This window comes from Geotrypetes seraphini, chromosome 4, assembly GCF_902459505.1.
Source record: "Geotrypetes seraphini chromosome 4, aGeoSer1.1, whole genome shotgun sequence".
Taxonomy (NCBI): Eukaryota; Metazoa; Chordata; class Amphibia; order Gymnophiona; family Dermophiidae; genus Geotrypetes; species Geotrypetes seraphini.
Window position 1 is genome coordinate 40,498,635 of NC_047087.1, and position 21,858 is coordinate 40,520,492.

At 41.6% G+C, this 21,858-nt stretch overlaps 1 protein-coding gene across 2 annotated transcripts in view; it reads left to right on the forward strand.

Annotated features, from left to right (window-relative positions):
• Positions 1-21,858, forward strand: part of RHPN2 (rhophilin Rho GTPase binding protein 2) — a 119,471-nt gene that overhangs the window by 10,448 nt on the left and 87,165 nt on the right. For both annotated transcript variants that reach the window (XM_033943394.1, XM_033943393.1), the window contains exons 2-3: positions 7,496-7,611; positions 18,398-18,526. In XM_033943394.1, the coding sequence (XP_033799285.1) occupies positions 7,496-7,611; positions 18,398-18,526 (245 nt within the window). The remainder of the gene's footprint in view (positions 1-7,495; positions 7,612-18,397; positions 18,527-21,858) is intronic.

Here is a 21,858-nt window from a genome sequence, read left to right on the forward strand (position 1 = left end):
TCTTCGAGGGCCCCTAGGCACAGAAGTTCACTGGGCCCTCTAGTCCTGCCCCACCCCATCCCTGCCTGCCTATGCCCCGCCCTCATTTAATTACCTGTTTTCTTATTTACTTCTTTATTTCCACTTGTAATTCTTTTTTTCTTTTATTATACAATTCAAAACAACAAAGATTACCATACCAGTGCCAGTGTACGGTTTTAGTTCTATGCAAGCCCCAAACATCTCTGAACAAATCCCCTCTTCCTTCCTACCTATTACCCAGGACTTTAACTCTGAAACCTTTCCATACGTATACAAACGTGTTCAGATGCTTTGTAAAGCAGTAATACTATCTGATACATAAGTCTGTATTAATAACCAAGTTTGCAACTCCTCTCAACTGCCTCACTCTATTTTGTCCAACTTTAACCCATATGTATGTATAAACAACCAAATCTGTAACTCCTCTGTAACAACAAGGCAAGTGATCCACCAAAGAATCCAACGTGGAACAAAAGATCAGCAGACAATAAGGAGATTCAAATCAGGTTTATTCAAGGTGCTCCTAGGAATCATGCCTGATGCATTTTGCCAAACAAAGCTGGTCAATGCTAACAGAATACCATCTCTTTCATACACACAGGACATAGAACCACTCTCATCCAGTATGGAATAAGTAATCACAAAATACCATCCCCCCCCTTTTTTTTTTTTTTTTTTACAAAAGCACGGAAGAGGTTTTTAGCGCTGGCGGGCTGAATGTTCTGTGCTGTTCTGACAGTCATAGGAATTCTATGACCATCGGAGTAGTTCAGAGTAGTGCTGCCCAATTCACGATTCGAATCGGTTCACCGATTCACTTCGGGTGAATCGGTTCAAAACTAAAAAAAACAACAGCTGCCCGATTCGCCTGACCCTCCCCCCCCTCGCCTCCTAAAGCAGGAACGGCAGCTGCCGCACCTACTTTACAAGGCGAGGTGGAGGATCAGTCGGGAAGTGCTGAAAAAAGAGAAATAACAAATCACTTTACAAATAAAAATAAAACTAAAAATGGGAAATAAGATAATACCATTTTATTGGACTAATACATTTTTAAATTAGCTTTCAGAGGTCAAACCCTCTTTCCTTAGGTCAGTAAAGTATTACAGTATCCTGTCCTGACCTGAGGAAGGAGAATTTGGTCTCTGAAAGTTAGTCAAAAATGTATTAAAATTAGTTCAATAAAACAATTGCCGTATTTGCATTTCTATTTATAAACATTTATCAACACAGCTACAATACTACTTTATCCTATAGCAAAAAATTAAAAAAATAGAAATTTTTTTCTACCTTTGTCGTCTTGATTTTCAGCTGAATTATGTGTTTGAATCTTCCCATTTGCACTAGCGTTCTCCATAGTTTATTGTAATCCACACAGTCAAAAGCTTTGATGTAGTCGATGAAGCAAAGGTATAGGGGGTTTTGGTATTTTGGTATTCTTCTCCAATATTCATCTAATATTGGACTAGGACTCGAGCAAAGTTGATGGCACCTAACAACCTTTGTCTCCCAGTTTCTGATTTCCTCATCTTGTCATTTTCTTCCTTCCATCCACTGTCTGCTCCTTCCAGACATTGTCTGCCAACCTCCTTCCATCTTTCCATTTCTCCCCCTGCCCCCTTGGTCTGGCATCCATCTTCTTTCCTCTGTTCCCCTCATGGTCTGGCATCTTTCTCCTTCTATCTTTCCTTTCTCTCTCTTCTAATTTCCTCCATTCAGATCTGATATTTCTGTCTCCTTCCCCCTTTCCCCCCATTCTCTGGCATCTCTCTCTTCTCAATTTTCTGCATCTGTCTAAATTAAATTCTCTCTTACTATTCAATCTTCAGTTTCCCTTTTTTTACTGTCTACCCATAGATTGCCACCCCTTTCCTTTACCCGTCCACTATCTCACTAACTCTCTTCTTCCCCCCCTTTTTCTTTATTCCCTCCTTCCATCCAGAATGTGTTCTTTCTCCATTTCCATTCAGCATTTGCCCTCTCCTCTGAACTGATATCCATCTACCCCCTTCTCTCTCTCCCTCTATCCCAGGCCCATCTCCCACCCTTCCCCTCACCTTTGCGGGTCACCACTCACCTATCTTTCTGCTTTATTTATTTATTTTTTTTCAAAGGGCAACAAGTAGATCAGAAATCCCTCCCCCCCCTAAGAGCGGCAATGCCATCTCTCCGGCATCAACGGCACTTAATATCAGCATTGGCAACGGCCCTACCATCTCCCTTCACCTCAGCATCGGCAATGGCCCCACCTCAGCATTGGCAACGGCCCTACCATCTCCCTTAGGGGGGATTTCATGAAAGAACATTAAGCATGTTGGCACATACAATCGTGTTAGCATGCTAAAGATACCCATAGGAAGTAGCGCATGCTAATGTGCTTAATGCCTTTTCATTAATTCCCCCCCCTAATGTGAACTTAATAAAAGTTATTTGTTATCAGGGGGTCTGAGAAGTAAAGAAAGTTTTTATTAGTAAGTGCCTAAGCCCAGGCGATTGATAGGCCTACATTGGTTGCTTATTGTGATTGAAAGATTAAAATTCAAAATGTTGTGCTTATTGCAAAAGTACTATTATAGGGGTTTACCTGAAGTAATTGGTAAAATGAGTTATATAGACTCCTATGTTCTCAGCAATTGCATTTGTCATTGCTTTTTGATTCGAGATTGTAGTAGAAATCAGATCTTCTGCATGATATTATGCAACAGTGCTACTGAGTTGCGAGGCAGCCCAGTTAGTATTTTGATTTGGTTGTATGGCATCCTGATAGAGAGCACTTTATAAAAGCCATTAGTATTGGTGATTAATTAAAGCTGGGTGGTGTTTAGTGGTGTCAGCACCCTCATGTACCTTGTGATGTCTCCCCCACTCCATTTAGTTTGAAAAATAAAAACAGTGGCTATGACAGGGGCAGAGGAAACCAGGAAGTAAGGACAAAGATATCTTGTTAAAACAATGTTCTTTTGTTAAAAGTATGGGGCGTACAGTATTTTCATGGTGCATGCTGTTGCACAATAGCAGAGAAGCACTAAGCCTGTCAGCCCTCATTCTTTCCCTTAACTTCCATGTTTCTCCTTGTAGAAGGATGAGGGAACTAGAGCTGGGAGGTTGCCTTTTGCTGGATTGTACAAGGAAAGGATATGCCCAGAAAGCTGTTCAGCTGACCTACTTTTTAGGTCTAGTGTTTGTAAGGAGGGAGGGAAACAGAGACGGGCACAGTACATTGATTATTCTTAAGCATTTCTTTTATCTTGATCTAAATTTCACTTGTCTTTTTCTTTATTATTAATAGCACATTTTCTGGTCACTTTCCTTGCTAGCTGTTTCTACCCTCCCCAACTTCTTTAGTGCAGGGAATTTGTTCCTCATTTTGATTGCTTTCTGTTCTCCCAGAGACAGTGTTAGTAATTGCATACTCTGCTTTTCTCTGGGCTTTTTCCAGTGCTGGTTTTATGGAGGTGTACCTGATTTACATCATAAATTATCTGCTGCCTTATTCATAGTATTCCATGTACTGGGGTGGCCAACATCTGTCATTGTAAGATTCTGCGGTTCAAAATTTTAAAATTAATAATATTAATTTGAAGACTGGAAGTTTCTAACTGGTTTATAGCTAAAGACTGATCAAATAAAGCCATCATTTAGTTTTGTAATGTACTGTTTCCTATATGGACTGGATACAATTACATCCCTGATTCAGTAGCAGTGAGGTATAGTGCCATTCGTTACTTTTCAGCTTTCCCAGATACTACTTTGATGTCTTACCCAATACAGAAACATAGAAACATTATGGCAGATAAAGGCCAAATGGCCCATCCAGTCTGCTCATCTGCAGCATCCACTATCTCCTCCTCCCCCAAGAGATCCCATGTGCCTGCGCCACTCTTTCTTGAATTCCAACACAGTCTTTGTCTCCGTATAGTATCCTATATGTCAGGCTTGTTTGGTAGAGCTATCTGGGGTACGCCCACTCAGCTGGTCTTGGATTTGCCTGAGGACTATGGCTCTCTGTCTCTGGGAAATCGGACTCTGTGTAGGAAACTGTGCCTGTTGGCCATAAATGTATTCTACAATATTGAACAGTCCGGGACCCTTCGGCGTACAGGCATTGGCAGAATGAGTTGCATCAGTTGGTTACCTGGGAGGCCAGGGATGCTCGGGGGTTGCGAAAATGGAAGCTTTTATTTTTGAGCATTTGGGATCCTTATTTGCAGTCTTTGCACCCCAGAGGGTGCAGTGCGATACTTATGTGGTTGACTTAAAGCCTGGTTTAGTTCCTATATTGTTGGGGAAGAGAGTACCGGGAGGGGGGTGGGGGGATTTGAGTATTATTTATGTTAGTACTTTTTGACAGCAATTTTTTTCTATTTGATAATGTGTTGTTGAGTGTGTTTTGGTTGTTATTAACTTTTGAAAATAAAAATTATCCCAGGACAAGCAGGCAGCATATTCTCTACATGTGGGTGACGTCACCGACGGAGCCCCCTAGCAGACGTTTTCGCAAGCAGACTTGCTCGAAGACCTTCAGGCTTGCGATTGGCCCACGCGTGCCCCTCCCGCCCTGCCGAGGGCATGCGTCTCCTCAGCTCTCTGTTTTCCGTGGAGCCAGAAGCACTGCTCCCTTGCTTTGTGCGATGTCATTGTCCCTCTTGCTTATTTGGTTATTTTCTTTTGAGTCGCTATGCTCGCATCTTTCATTTTCTTTTCTTCCTGGTGTGCTACTCGGCAGCTGGAGCCGCTGTCCGCCTCTTTGTCAGCTGTCCTGGATTATCTGTTGCACTTGTCTGGTGCTGGGTTCAAGTCCTCTTCGGTTCGAGTCCACCTTAGTGCCATTGCTGCTTTTCATCAGCCGATTGACTGGAAGCCTATCTCTGTTCATCCTGTGGTTTCCCGCTTCATGAAAGGACTTTTCCACGTTCATCCGCCCCTCAAACCTCCTCCAGTGGTTTGGGACCTTAACGTGGTCCTTGCTCAATTGATGAAACCCCGTTCGAGCCACTAGTGCAGGCTCACTTAAAGTATCTTATATGGAAAGTTGTGTTTCTTATTACTCTCACTTCTGCCCGTCGGGTCAGTGAGCTTCAAGCCTTGGTTGCGGACCCACCTTTCACTGTCTTCCATCATGATAAGGTGGTTCTCCATACCCATCCTAAGTTCTTGCCTAAGATTGTTTCTGATTTTCACATCAAACAATCTATTGTTCTTCCTGTGTATTTCCGAAGCCCCATTCTCACCATGGGGAAGTGGCTCTACATTCTCTTGATTGTAAGCGGGCGCTGGCCTTCTACTTGAAGCGCACCGCTTCTCATCGTTCTGCTCTCCAGCTGTTCCTCTCTTTCGATCCTAATCACTTAGGTCACTCTGTCTCTAAGCGGACCATTTCTAACTGGTTGGCCGCTTGTATTTCTTTCTGTTATGCTCAGGCTGGTCTCTCCCTGCCGGGTCAAGTCACAGGGTCAGGGCGATGGCAGCATCTGTTGCTTTCCTCCACTCCACTCCCATTGAGGAAATCTGTAAGGCTGCCACTTGGTCCTCGGTTCATACGTTCACCTCTCACTACTGTCTGGATGCTTTCTCCAGGCATGACGGCCACTTTGGCCAGTCAGTTTTGCAACATCTATTCTCCTAAATTGCCAACTCTCTCTCCATCCCTTTCTGGTTAGCTTGGATGTCACCCACATATAGACAATATGCTGCCTCCTTGTCCTGGGATAAAGCACAATTACTTACCGTAACAGGTGTTATCCAGGGACAGCAGGCAGATATTCTCGCAACCCACCCACCTCCCTGTGGTTGGCTTCTTTGCTTGCTATCTGAACTGAGGACACGCTGAGGAGATGCATGCACTAGGCAGGGCGGGAGGGGCACGCGTGCATGCGCGGGCCAATCGCAAGCCTGAAGGTCTTCGAGCAAGTTTGCTTGTGAAAACGTCTGCTAGGGGGCTCTGTCGGTGACGTCACCCACATGTAGAGAATATCTGCCTGCTGTCCCTGGATAACACCTGTTACGGTAAGTAACTGTGCTTTGTTTGAACATAAAATATGCCTCAAAACGCTCACTGGTTGTATCTTTCAACTACAAACCCCAAACGATGTTCCTACTCCCACTGGAATCAATTGCCCCCACGGATCAGATCCCTTGAAGGATTCCTCAACTTTAAGAAAGCAATAAAAAAATACCTCTTCACTTAACTCCTCCGCCATAACCAATGGATTACAAAGAAATGTATATTGGTTCTAGATTCTCGGTATGTGTCGCATTAGGATACAGAAAATAAAGATTCTGCTATAAACTACCTTTTTAATTTCTCCTTAGATTTGTGTACCAGTAGTGCCACTTTTACTATAGAAATGAAGTCTGGAGCATAGTTGCTAATTCTGATTAAATACTATTCATATAATAATTACTACCCTATAGAAGATTTAAACATTATAGTGTATACTGTAGAAAAACTTTTATCAGAGTAAGAAATATGTTGAGTTTTATGGAACTAAATCTTAAGTTTTAAAATGTTCTGTCAAAAGCCATAAATGTATTAGTTTTATTTTAGTGATAGTGATGTCTCGTATCTTAACAGTCATGAACAATGAAATGTTAAACCTATTTTATTTATTTATTAAAAAATGTTTATATCCCGCACATTCCAAAATCTATTAATATTACAGGAAAACATACACAATGCATTAAACATAAGTACAACCATGTACAGTAATGACCCTATCTCATCACACTTTAAGAGAAAGCCTCTTGGAAATAATTATGCTTTCAGACATTTACGAAAAAGCAAAAATGAGTCACCTGACGGACTGACTCCAAAAGTGAATCCACAACTGGGGACCTGCCACACAAAATATGTGAGATCATACTGAAGCCAGATGTATCTGCCATAACGATGGTATCTCTAACTGTTTAGACTGTGAGCACAAAGGACAGGAAGGCACATAAGACACAATCAGGGCAGACACATCCAAGGACAATTTTTGATGTAAACCAAAACCGCATTCTTAAACAATATCCTCCAAAAGACAGGAAACCAATGCAAGGCAACCAACAGTATAGGAATATGCTTCCTTTGGAATATACCCCCATTCACAAGTGCTGCTGCATTTTGGTTCCACCTGCAATGCCCTTACCGACTTCCAAGGAAGTCCACATAACAAAGAGTTACAGTAGTCCAAATGTGCCAGTAGAAAACATTGCATAACCTGTCAAAAATTAGGTGGAAATAACAAATCTTGAAGTCTCAACACCAAACGAATTAAAAAACATAACAAAACTATTTTTACCATAGCTGCGAGATGGTAATGAAATGACAATAAGAATCCAATAACACCCCTAAACTCTTGACCACAGATTGAATAGAACTGTACAGTATTCAAGAACTTTATTTATTTTGAATGAGAACATGTGTACCTGCAATAACTATATGATGGTATTATCTTAATAACTTTTGACAAATTGCTTGCTTTATTAATTCCAGGGATGTAACCCATTTGCCCAGACAGGCCGCAGCAAACTGCAGAATGAAAGGGCTGGCTTAAACCAACAGATCTTGAAAGCAATGAGAATGAGAGCTGGTGCTGAAAACCTTTTACGGTAGGTTCTCACCATTTTTCTTCTGGACTGCTTTAAATGGAGCCTTTGCATTCTCGATGGTGGTGAGTGTCATTCCTGGAGTGACCTCATAACATCTCCCAGAGTGCCAGAAATGGATCTATGCTACAGTTTTTCTTGTCTCTTTATATCTGAAATCATTTGATATTGGTACACGTTCTTGCAGTGCTTTAGGCAAAGTATTATGGTCGCTGCCTTAATCCTCTTCAATGTCTAGAAATAAGCAAGTTATAGGTGGCCTGATAAAGTGAACATATTTCTCAAAAGCTAGTTACAGATGTATTGAATGAGTCCAACAAAAAAAAATTATTTCTGTACATGGAAACATGAAAATACAGTCAAGATACAAGTTGTAGGTGATAACATTTTATTGACTAAAGTCCTGTACAGAATTTCCTAATTCAGCTTTTTTTTCACATGGCAAATGGGAAAGACTTATTTTTACTTTGTGTCTTTTGATATATCTACTGATAAGAGTAACTAGAGCCTATGCAAGGTTATTAGATGTCCTAGGCCAGTGTTTCTCAACACGCAGTATACGAGCCATTTGTGGCTCCTTCCTCCAGTGGCATACCCCCTCCGCCGGACCTCTTCATATTTTCCATCTCTTCTAACGCAGTGTTATGGATATCTTCTACATATCAATCTGCAGGCTTAACACCTGACAGCTTGATACCTCAGGTTGATGTGGACTGAGTTTCATCTTTCTCACCCTGTCAGATGCATCTTAGAACACGGTTTTCCACTTGGTGTACTTTTCATCATCATACTGCTTTATTCACCTCTTTATCTGCAGTATTAAATTTCTTGTACATTTATCCAATTTAGGTCTCAAGACCACTTTGATTTGAGTTCATTTCAATGCTCTCAATGTTTTTTACAGATCAGTTGATGGTAGACATCTAACTGCTTATCCTGTTTTTATCCAGATTCTTTAACAGACCTTTTCAAGGTCAAACCATCTCTCAAGTCACCTCCAGTAGTTTGGGATCTTAATGTTGTTCTCTTTGGACTTACAAAGTCGTCTTCTGAACCAGCATCTTTGACTTATCTGGAATATCTCACTTGGCCAATGTTTTTTTCTCATCTCACTTACCTCTGTTCGAAGAATGAGTGAACTTCAAGCAATGGTGGCGGATCCACGGTTCAGTGTTTATCAGGATAAAGCTGTGCTTCGCACCATTCAAAGTTCCTTCAAGAAGTACTCATGGAATCCATTTTCCATTTATATCGATCTATCGTGCTCTCATAAGACTTTCTCCTTCTGGAGAAACGGCTCTTCATATTCTCATTTCAAATGATCATGAGCTTCCTTTTTACTGAGAATTCAGCCATATAGAACATCTCCTCAACTTTGTCTCCTTTGATCCTAATAAGTTGGACCTAGTGCTGCCCGATTTCCAATTCAAATTGATTCACCGATTCACTTTGGGTGAATCGATTCGAATCGATGTGTATTTTTAAAAAATCGGCCTCTCCGATTTGGGGCCCAACCTCCCTGTGCCCGGCTGTCATCGCGCTCACGAATACTGCCACTCAAAACATTTTTTTTTTTAAACCCTCTCACCGGCTTGTGGATTCGGCCTGACTCGGCACAGCCTGAAGTTGTGTTTGACTCCGGTAAAGAAAGTACAAAAGAAAAAAAACCAGGCGCTTTTTCAAACCCTCCCTGTAACACTAGCCTGTATTAGCAGCTGCACCGCTCTCTCCTTCCGTAGCTTTAGCGAGCCAATTCCCTTCTGCAGCCTCAGAGCCTCTGCTAGGCCGTCCCGCCTCTGAAGAAGAAGGAAGTTGCATCATCAGAGGTGGGACAGCCTAGCAGAGGCTCTGAGGCTGCAGAAGGGAATTGGCTCACTAAAGCTATGGAAGGAGAGAGCGGTGCAGCTGCTAATATGGCGGTATAAAAGAATAAAATTATTATTATTATTAATACAGGCTAGTGTTACAGGGAGGGTTTGAAAAAGCGCCTGTTTTTTTTTTCTTTTGTACTTTCTTTACCAGAGTCAAACACAACTTTAGGCTGTGCCGAGTCAGGCTGGGGAATCCACAAGCCGGTGAGAGCCTGTTAATCGGGAGGGGGGCGTGGTGCCGATGGACCTGGGAGACAAGAGGGAGGGGAGCTGATAGGAGGAGAGGAGGGAGTAATGCTGCTAGACCTGGGAGGTGAGTGGGAGGTACTACGTCTAGTTAGAGGGGAGGGAAAAGGAAGGGAAGGGAGAGGGGCCCTGCTAGTTGGAGAGGAGAAGTGCTGCTTGCCCTGGGGGTAGAAAGGAGAGGTGCTTCAGCTAGTTGGTGGGGGAAATGGAAGTATAGGGGAGGGAGAGGTACTTTTGGAGCTGAGTGGAGGAGGGAGATGAGAGGGAGAGGTGTTGCTGGATTGGGAACAGAGGAGAGTGCTGCTGGACTTAAAATGGAAGAAGGAAAGCTGTAGCAGGACTGAGGGGAGAGCAGTGGAGGAGGAGAGTGAGAGGGGAAGGGGGAAGAGAAATGCTGTTGCTGCACCCAATTGGGGAGAGAGGGAAGGAGGGATAAGGAAGCCCAGGAAGGGAGAGGAGAGGAAAGAGATGCTAAGACTATGGGAGGGAGGGATAGGAAAGGCAATTCTAGACCATGGAGGGAGAGATGTCAGGGCATGGGGGGGGAGACAGATGCCAGACCAGGGGAAAGGAATAGAAATGGAAGGGGAGGACACAGATGGAAGATGGATGGTTAGCACGGAGAAAGAAGAAAGAAGCGAGTTATCAGAAGACAACCAGACAGCAAAAGGTAGAAAATCATTTTCTGTTTTGTGATTACAATATGTCAGATTTGAAAAGTGTATCCTGCCAGAGCTGGTGTTAGACCGCAACGTGAGCTAGGATTTAACAGAGAGAGGAAAAGTCCTTTTTGTTTCTTTATTTTGTTTACACCACAGCGCCAGTGTGGGTAGGAGAGGACAATGGGGGTGTAGAAGCTATAAAATAAACCCATCAGGATGTTTGAAAACAACACCCAATTGGGCAGGAAAATAGAATCGAATCAAAAAACCAATTCAATAGGCTGAATCGAATCGGAATTTTTTCCCTGAATCGGGCAGCACTAGTTGGACCGTCCTGTATCTAAGAGAACTATGTCTACTGGGTTAACAGTTTATATCATTTTCTCATATGCTCAGGTTGGGCTGTAACTAGGAGTTCCGTCACAGCCCACAAGATCTGAGCTATGGCAGCTTTCCTTGCTTTCCTATGCTTAATTTTTATTGATGAAATCTCTAAAGCTGCTACTTGGTCCTCATTTTATATATTCACATCTCACTACTGTTTGAAATCTTTTTCCAGATGGGAGGGTCACTTTGGCCAAGCAGTATTGTAAAATTTATTTTCTTGCTTCTCTCTCCATCCCATTCTAGTAAGCTAGGGAGTCCAACATGTAAGAATATGCTGCCTGCTTGTCCTGGGATATAGCACAGTTACTTACCGTAACTGGTGTTATCCAGGGACAGCAGGCAGATATTCTCACAACCCACCCACCTCCCCGGGTTGGCTTCTTAGCTTGCTTACAGAACTGAGGAGCCGTAAGCCTGCGTCAGGCGGGAAGGCGTATGCGAGGTGTGGGCAGTTCGCAAACTTTAAGTTCTTAAAGTGGCAATGCATTTTAAAGCTGTCCGTACTGGGGCTCTGTGGATGATGTCAAAAGTAATGTCTTTGTATGAGGGAATTTCTAACAAGAGCTGTTGACCTGAGCATAAGGACTGTGATGGAACATATTTGTGCAGTCTGTAAACAGATATTGTGGTTTTGATGGGTGCAAGACCTTATAGTCTAGAGCAGGGGGGGTGCCCAAAAGGTCGATTGTGATCGACCAGTAGATCGCAAGGGCAACATGAGTCGATCGTAGAGCCTTTGCATTCTCCCTGCTTCCCCGATGCCTCAAAAGCCTGGCAATGTCAGATGGAATGCTTTCAGATGAGGTGCGGGACACATGAGGAGCCACCGACCGCGGCTTGGTGCACACTCCAGCAGTGAGGAAGAGGGAACCGTCCAGAAGATAACACCAGGGGTGGCAATGAAAACACTGCATCGCACCACAGGCTGCATAAAACGGCTAGGTGGGAGGAGGCACCTAGTTGAGGCACAGCATGGAGGGAGGGAAACAACAAAGGTAGGGAGGAATGATTTTATTTTCAATTTAGTGATTGGATTGTGTCAATTTTAATTTGCACTGTTCAGAAAGAAATGCATTTGTTTCTTTTTCTCTGGGGTTGTACTGCATGCAGAGTCTTGCATCTTATGGCTTAGTTTGTATATATTATTACTTTTAGTTTTTGGTCCCTTATTTGCATAGGGGTTATCTGTGTTATGATAGGAACGAATGTTGAGAAGCATACAGTGTGCTTTGTGTAGTTTAATTTTGTGGTTAACCATTATGTGTTGTTGTTAATAAGATTATATTGTGTGTATATATAAATGAAAAATGAATGGAAAAACTGGTATTACAATTAGTGCTATTATGGGGCGGGGTCTGACCCGCAACTTAGCCTGTATTTTTGATTTTGGCCCCTTAATGTGAATGAGTTTGACATCCCTGGTTTAGGGCATTGTTCCTCCCTTCCCCTCCCCCCCAATGCTTCAGGACAGAGCAGTGATGTAGTGAGGGAGGAGGTGCTTGGGGCAGTGGTTATGTGAAATGTCAGAAAACCAGATTGGATAAAATAATCAAAATCAAAAATGTACAGACTTAATGAACAGACTTCTGTCTGTTCATTTTTGATTTTGATTATTTTATCCAATCTGGTTTTCTGACATTTCACGTACCAACATTTGGGACCACTGAGGAAGAAGTGTTGGGTCCAGTCCACGGATATTAGGACCAGTTATTTTGATACATTTATTGTAGCTCATGTATTTGTTTTATATATGTCATATGTTTTTAAGATTTGTGTCATTTTAATAAATTCCTGCGCCTTATACATTTCCCTGCAGTTTTGTTTTGATTTTTTTGCTTTGCATCTTCACTGCATGTTCTGTTGGTTGTTTTTACTTTGCCTTAGACAAGTTTAACCAAGTTCCCACCTCTGTGCTCCTTTGCACCCCTAGCTTCTTCTGTGCTTTGATAACTGAAAGGTATCAAGAATTTAGGTTAGAATTCAACCTAAAAAAGGCATATATGTGTGTTTTAAAAGAAACCATATTTCTAAACAAATATTTTAGAGCATTCTTCATTTCTTTTTTTCAGCCTATCAGGGAGAAAACGCTAACCTAGGAAAAAGCTCTTCACTTGAGAGGAGGGGGGAGTGCCAACTATACAATTCCATAACTTTCAAGCTCCAGAACACCATTTTCACAAAAGGTTAACCCAGGGAAAACGGGTCAGTGTAATTGGCAAAGGAAAATTATCTAGTGCAGAGCAGGAAAAAGAGGGTTGGAAGAGCCTTTGAACCTACTGAAAGAAAAATACCACTCCTTTATGGAAGTGCAGTGGCGTATGAGGGCTACAATCATGCATACTCCTGCCAATAGCTGGCACCATCACAAAATATACAAGAAATGAATAGCTGTGGTAGTGGCATTAATTCTCATCAGTAAATTATACATAAATATATTTAATTAAGTTTGAACTTACTTTCACTCTGAAAGCTTTGGAGGGGAGATTAATAGTTTTCTCTATTTTTGTTAAAGTGACTTTTTTTGTTGGACTAGCTTTGATGGTTAGGTCAACCACTATTTTTCCCCCTCAGCTACTCTAAACAATAGCACTGCATTGTTCTTATGCAAGGGCTGGCCATATGTTTTTGTTAATAGGCCAATTGGAATGTGTTTGGGTAACACAGATTTTATTTGGGGGGGGGGGGAGGAGGAGGGGAATTTGTCAATTATGCTTCTAGTACTCCAGCTGACTTCTTCAGGGCTAAGACAGCAAGCAGAGTTCCTCCCAGAAGTGTCCTTCCATGTCCTGAATGACACATTTTTCTTGGCACATCACAGCAGTGGTTTACAGAAAGATTGATGAATGCAAGGAACACTCTGCTCATAGTAGTGTATGATAGGAGCTCAGAAAAGCAAAGGACAAATACTAGTTATCCACAGTGAATGTAAATTAACAGTAAAATCAGGAATCAGCTAGTATATAAGATTTGGACTACTGCAATATGTAGGGGGAAATAGGCACTAAAGAGCCCTTTCTATCCTTATATGCTCTGAAATTGTATTTGTTTATATATTTATAAATTTGTGTACTGGATCCTTGTTGGGTCTGAGGGCCTGGACTGTGTTTTAACATCTGTGCATATAATGTGGGCATCAAGCCAATGAATTTTTGACAGACTTCTATGAATCTTAGAGCACTCCTGGTCTCCCATTGGATTCCTCCCTACCACTTGAGAGATACAAATCCCCACCAGAGAATAGTTAAGCTCTGGAACGCATTGCCAGAGATTGTGGGAAGAGCAGATAGCATAGCTGGTTTTAAGAAAGGTTTGGACAATTTCCTGGAGGAAAAGTCCTTAGGCTGTTATTGAGAAAGACATGGGGAAAGCCACTGTTTGTCCTGGAATGTTGCTACTCCTTGGGTTTTGGTTGGGTACTAGTGACCTGGATTGACCACCGTGAGAATGGGCTACTGGGCTTGATGGACCATTGGTCTGACCCAGTAAGGCTATTCTTATGTTTTATGGGAGATGGCAAGGGCTGTCCTATTTTCAACAGAGATGGAGAAAAAGTCCATAGCAGAAATTTAGTTAATTTACCACCTTTGCTGGCACAAAGATCGAATCAATTTACAATAAAACCAGGAAAAGAGTTGCAGTAGGGAAGATTAGAAAATTATGAGCAACTAGAAAACTAGGTTTAAAAAATTATTTTTTCACAGAGTTAAAGCAAAAGAAAAAAACAAGTAATCGGCCTGTAGCGGAGGAGTAACCTAGTGTTATCTGAAGACAAGCAGGCAGCATTTTCTTACATGTGGGGTGATATCCACAGAGCCCAGTATGGACAGTGAAAAAATGTACTTTCACTTTAAATATCTCAAAATTGGCCATACTGCACATGAATTGGGCTTTCCCGCCCATTATCAGCTTGTAGGACCTTCAGTTCTTAGTTTTCCATGAAGCTGAGAAGCTGTTTCTTAGATTTTTCTCTAAGCGTATCAAACCTATTTTTTTGTACTTTCCCATTGTTTTTACCCTTATTCTGTCATATTTTGTCATTTTATTATGTTATCTTTCATTCTGTGTAAAAATTTTGATTTTTCTACCAACTTTTTGTTTTGAACCTTCGGAACCTTACCAGCCTGTTTTCAGGCAGGGAGCATCATTCTATTTTCAGCTTACCATCTTCTCAACCTCTCCAGACCATTGAGTCTTTTGATCTCACGTCGGCGTTTTTTCCTTTGATGTCAAAGGCTCCTATTGGCTTCAATCAGTGCACTCGGTGCCAAAGGACCATTACAGGTACAGACATGCAAAATTGGTGTGTCCAGTGTCTACGTCTTGAACACCGAGAAATTTCCTGCCTTCTCTGCTTAAAACTGCAAAAGAGCTTGCTTTAAAGCCAAGAGGTTGTATTATGAAAAACATTTTGAGTCAACTTCATCTGCATCAAGAATGGCTGGAGATGCTGACACTAAATATCCAGCAAAACTCCAGTACCAATGGCATCACCAACCCATTCTACCTTGTCTTCGTCGGTGCCACCTGCCTCCAGGGAAGCTCGTAAGAAAGTCAAGAATCATAAACGCCTTTCCCCCTCAAGATAGGCATCGACAGTCACTATTGACACACTCCAAGCATTAATAATCTGATGCTAGATTACCTTCTCTGCAGTTGGTGTCTCCTCTGAGGATGCCTTGACATTGAGATCCCCAACGACTTGACATCCAACTCAGCTAGCAACTAACGTACCCTTGCAAACATCAGTACCGGCGCCATCTCTGCAAGAACAGCTTTGTGTGCTGTTGCAGAAAACTATTTGGGCTACTGCAGAATGGCTTAAAATAAACAAGATGAAACTCAATCCCAACAAATCCAAGCCCTCTTGATTTCTAAGAAGGTTCTTTGACCTCTTCTGTTTCTGTTTATATTGCAGGCTACTAGGTCTCCTTTATCTCCTTACTAAAGATTTTAGGTGTGACAGTAGATACATTGGGGAAAATTCTATAAACGGCATTCTGATTGTAGGTGGCGGTAGGCGTCCTACCGCTGCCTAACAAGCCAATCTGGACGTGCATTAAAAAAAAAAAAAAAACACATCCCGAGGCAGGCTGCCTACATTGTAGGTGGCTTTGCAAGCCTAGGGAGGTGCATAGGGCCGCTTAAGCTCACCCAAGGCTAGGCGTGGGTGTGATTTCACACAGAAGTGGCCTTAGGCGAGCTTAGGTGGCCTTAGGTGTCTTCCTAGGGCCGCGATAGGTGCTTGAAATGTAGGGCATCAAAATGCTGGTCTACATTTCAAATAGATGCAGCCGTTGATCTGATCATGGCAAGGGAATCTCCCTGCTGTGGCAGGGAACCCATCCTCCCCCCCCTCCCGCGAAGACGACCAGCAGGAGGGATGCCTACTCCCTCCTGCTGGAACTCCCGAAGGCCCCACCCCACCCTAAATGTCTGCATTTGACCCCACTCCCAAATATGTACATTTGACTCCTCTGCTATAGGATAAGCTGTATTATAGAAAAGCATTAGTGCCATATCTATTATTTGAATGTTCTGATTTGTGTTTATTAGATGCTGCATAAGTATTATGTCTTGCATTTATTATGTGCCAAATTCTTCTTGCTGCTGGAACCATCCCCCCAAAAAAACATCCCCCAGCAGGAGGGATGCCTAGTCCCTCCTGCCAGAACCCCACTCCCCCTCGAAGCATGACCCCAAGTGACTCCCCAAAAGCCCACCTGTATCTGTTTTCGTTGACCAGCCTCCAAAAAATGGTGATCCTTCCCCTTCCTGATGCATTGTGGGGTGCACTGTGGAGGGGCCAACCAGAACCTTAGAATGCACTGGGAGTGGCCTCAGATTGATCAGATCCTTTAGGCCACCCTCCCATGGGTGGCCAATGAAAATAGGTACTGGTGGAGTCCGGATGGGCTGGGGGGGTTGGTGTAGAGGTATGCTTCGGGAGGTGGGGTTCCAGCAGGGGGACTGGGCATCCCTCCTGCTGGGGGATGTCTTGGGGTGGGGGGTTTCTGGCAGCAATGAATATCTAGGGTCACTTCAGCCTGGAGTTATAAATGGCTTTAAAAACTTCTGACTGCCACAGGCTAAATATCTACCCCCTTGTTTTTATTTATAAAAATTCATTAAAGTTTTTAAGGATGTATAATTTCAGTTATGTTTGATTTATACAATTTTATGTACCACCTAATTGGTGGTACAAGTCTAGACAATTTATAAAGTTCCTCATGAGAGGCTCCTGAGAAAATTAGAGAGTCATTGGATAGAGGAGGCAATGTTCAGTTGTGGATTAGAAATTGGTTTTCAGATAGAAAACAAAAGGGTAGGGTTAAATGGCCATTTTTCTCAATGGAGGAGGGTAAAATACAGCTTATCCTATAGCAGAGGGGTCAAATGCACATATTAGATGGGGTTAAAATGTGTGATACAGTGCGTTGGAATAAATAGAAGAGAGGCTAAACTCAAGGCGTTTATACAGTTAAACAAAGTATAAGGAACTGATTTAGTGTTTGGCAAACTAGTCTTGGTGCAGAATATGTATAGTCCATCACCTTATGTACAGGGAGTGTATGGCACAGTGTTTAGAGCTACAGCCTCAGCACCCTGAAGTTGTGGGTTCAAATCCCATGCTGCTCCTTGTGACTCTGGGCAAGTCAGCTAATTCCCCATTGCCCTAGGTACATTAGATAGAGTGTGAGCCTACCAAGACTGATAGGGAAAAATGCTTGAGTACCTGAATGTAAACCACTTAGGCTCTAAGTGGTATATAAATACTTAAATAAATACAGTATTAAAGGCTTGTGTGAAAAAACAGACTTTCACCTGCTTCCTGAAGTAGAGGTAGTTTTGGAGTTAGATATAGTCCTTCTGGGAGTAAATTCCAGAATGTGGGGGCTACTCATGAGAAGACTCATTGGCAGTTATCACATAGTACAATTTTTTTTAATGAGGGTACAGACAATGATGATCCTTGGAAAGAACTCTGAGGTCTCAATGGTGTATAAAAGGCTAGCTTGTTCAAAGGTGTTCTGGCTCAGATTTAAATTTAGCCCTGTAAGGTACTGGTAGCCGGTGTAGTTTGTGCAGGAAGAGTATGATTTGGTCGCATCTCTTGCAGCCTTCTATCAATCGTGCTGGAGCATTATGAATTATTTGCAGCTGATGCAAACTCTTTTTGGTTAGACAGTGTATTAAGGCTTTGCAGTAATCTAGTTGTGACGATATATGGCAAGGACCACTGTGGTCAGATTTGTTTTGCCACAACATCTAAAAAAGAAAATATTAGCTTCTGGGGGGAAAAAAACAGGAAGAATGATCGGATGTCTGTTTTGTGGCGTTCTGCTGTTATTTCCAACTGCCTCTGAAAAGAAGATTGAAAGAAGTTTAAAACATTGACTTTCCATTCTAGAACCTTACAAATCTGCCAAGTCAGTCTCTTAGCTGCCAGTGTTCCATGTAAAATCTTTATAGTTCACAGGAATTTTATGCCAGTTTTGTCTAAGAGATTTTAAAAAATCCATAGCTTGTGAGGCATGGCTTTCAACACCTCTTTTGTACAATACATAGATTTTTCCCAGAGCTATCGCCTAAACTCATATAAGCATATTTCTTTACTGTTTACAGAGCAACCACAAATAGTAAAGTCCGAGAACAAGTACTGCTTGAACTGAGTTTCGTGAACTCGAACCTGCAGGTCTTGAAGGAGGAACTGGAAGGACTGAATATCTCCGTAGAAGTATATCAGAATACAGAGTAAGTGAAGTGACTTATCTTTTGTTTCTTTGCCAGTGTAGTTTTTTTTTGTATAAAGTTTAATAGCTTTCGTTTTAAAGCATTCTTCAGATTGTCACAGTGTAAACCCAAAGGGAGTGTACATATATGCCCAAACTGAAAAATGTTTCCTTAAGTGCTTGCAGTATGTTGCAGGCCCAGCCTATATTTGCAAAAGTTGTGTTGCAAGAATACCAGAGAGCACAATATAGAAATCAACCCTGAAAACTAAATATAGCATTTGCTGAATGTGACATTAAAAAGAATTCAAAAGTTACTGTCCTCAAAGAACCAGTGGGTTATCAGCATTCTCCATTTTGATTTTTGATCCTTCACTTCGCCTTCCCACTTCACTTCCCACATCAGCATTACCTCTTGTATCTAATTTTACTAATTTCTTTGCAAGCATAGTACAATAAGGGAGTATTTTTATAAGTATGTGCCTTATGTAAAGCATACTTTTAAAACTTTGATTTATTTATTCCATTCCTTCAACTCATTATAGCAGATTACAATCAAAACGACAATCACTATCAACAGATATAGCATAAAAACATAGACCTTTGGATACTGAGCCAGTGGTGGTCCGTGTATTTTTAAAATGCCAGATAAGCACTAGCAAAAAAAGTTTGGATATTGCTTTTAAATATCAGCCCTGTAATATCAGCTAAAACAATAACAAATGTACATCTGATTTTATGGATGTGGATATAAGTACATGTGCTGACAAGAGCACACATACTTTTATGCCAGGGATCTCAAAGTCCCTCCTTGAGGGCCGCAATCCAGTCAGGTTTTCAGGATTTTCCCAATGAATATGCATGAGATCTGTGTGCATGCACTGCTTTCAATGCATATTCATTGGGAAAATCCTGAAAACCCGACTGGATTGCAGCCCTCAAGGAGGGACTTTGAGATCCCTGTTTTATGCAATAGTGAATAGGCATTGCCAGTTGTATAGTATGAGTGGAATGGGGCACAGTTATGAGTATGTGTGTACCCATACAAAGTACATGCAGAAAGTTATATACTACCTCAGAGCATATGTAACTTTGAGCATTTGTACACTACTTCAGATTAAATACAATGAGGAATCCTTCTCCTTCTCTCTCCCCCCCCCTTACCATCACCGGGATAGAACCAGGTGGTTTCAATCAGTGGAAGGAGCATGGATTAGTGTAATTTTGTGAATTGGTGGAAAATGGGCAAATGATATTTTAGAACCTCCAAGCTAGAGGCTGACCGAAACAGCTTTTTTCAGTTTTGGCCCAAACCAAAAATGCTACCAAGACTGTCTAAATGCCCTTGTATCGTTCTATGATACGGCCACACCGTGAAAATTGTGTGCAATTCTGGTCACCATATCTCAAAAAAAGTGATCGGAATTAGAAAAGGTACAGAGAAGGGTGACAAAAATTATAAAAGGGATGGGATGACTTCCCTATGATAGGCTAAAACAGCTAGGGCATTTCAGCTTGGAGAAGAGACAACTCAGGGGTGATATGACAGAGGTCTACAAAATAATGAATATAGTAGCTTGCTTACTCTTTCCAAAAATACTAGGACTAGGGGACATGTTATGAAGCTACTAAGTAGTAAATTTAAAACAAACTGGAGACAATATTTCTTCACACAATGTGTAATTAAACTCTGGAATTCGTTGCTGGAGAATGTGGTGAAATCAGTTAGCTTAGCAAGGTCTATATAAAATGGGTCTTGGTGCCATAACCACTAGGACGTATTACCACTTTAAAAAAAAACTTGCATTAAATATGTTTGTTTGGTTAAAAAAAAAGAAATAATTTAATGAATAAAATTGCAATAAGGCACATGGGAATTGTCCTATAAAGAGAGACATATTTGAGGCTGTTGGTTCATTCCCTCCAACTAGTAGATCAAGATAAGAGCATGATTCATTGTAAAACAATCAGACCAACCATACATGTTGCATGAGATATCCATGCAAATTATTGCCTGCCTAGGCTTGTTCTTGTGTGTCAGTGGGGCTTGATTTAACATAAACTAATTAGTGTTGTAGAAAATTCAAAAATAGCCTGTATAAACCGCCCATTCTTACCTTTGTGTTTACAGCTGGAGTTTCAGTGAATCATGATTTAAAAAGTGGTAAAACTGGTCTATCCTTCTGCTCCCAAACCTGGAGGGGGCGGGGTTGTTTTGATCTGTTTCGTTTTCTGTTGTAGTATAAAACTCCAATAAAGACTTGATAAACCATTTTAACTTAAAGGACAGACCTTTTAAAGGCTAGGGTCCCCTTTTACAAAGCGGCACTAGCGGGCAAGTGTTCGAGGCCCATTCATAAAAGAGGCCCTAGGTTTGTGAGGAAAAACTAAGGTTATATATGACTCTTCTAAAAATGCAACCAAGATATATTTTGTCACTAACTTTTGGCTTGCTGATATTGATGTTTTGTTAAATCAGTTGTGTCCAATTATACTTTTATTTCTAAATCTCAAGGCAAACAATGAAGTGGAAGACTGTTTAATATTCTAGAAAGATTCATTTCCTTTTATAGAAATTTCCATCTTATGAAGTATTACACTGGACAACAAAGTTTTTGCTTCTTCAACACTTTCAGTTGTATATTACAGATTTTTGGCTGCTGATCAGGAAAATCCCGCTTAAAATTATGTATCGCATACCGTTTTAACAAAAAAGTACATTTTTACAATTTCTTGTTATACTTTCAGGTTAATGCAATTAATTCTTAAGCAGTAGGCCTATATTAAGAATTAGGTTAAGTTATACCTTATTGGATGTAGTGTGGGTATATCCAGATGTACATTCAGGGCAGGTTGCATAACATCCATAGAAATGATGCAGTCTGGGTGTGCCTGAGCATGCTTGTACATGGGCTTGAGGGATGCTACCTGAAAAGGCTATATAAAAGCATATGAAAACATGGAACTGCTGTTAAAGCATATCCAGTACACTAAGTACAACTGGAACATCTGCGGTGATCTTAAAGTAGTAGCTCTGCTACTTGGAATTCAGCCTTGGATATACCAAGTACTGTTGTTTTATTTGTGAATGGGACAGCCATGCTAAGGAGTTGCATTACATTCAAAAGAACTGGCCACTCTATAAGAATTTGGTTCCAGGACAGAAAAATGTGGTACCTGAACTACTTGCTGACCAACAAAGATATTTTTGCCACCTCTTCCACTCTTCCGGAGGCTGTTATAGGGGAAAACACCCTCCAGAGATTCAAGACAAAGTTAGACAAGTTCCTGCTGAACAGGAATGTGCACAGGACATTGCCTCAGTTAGGGCGCTGTTCTTTGACCGGAGGTCCG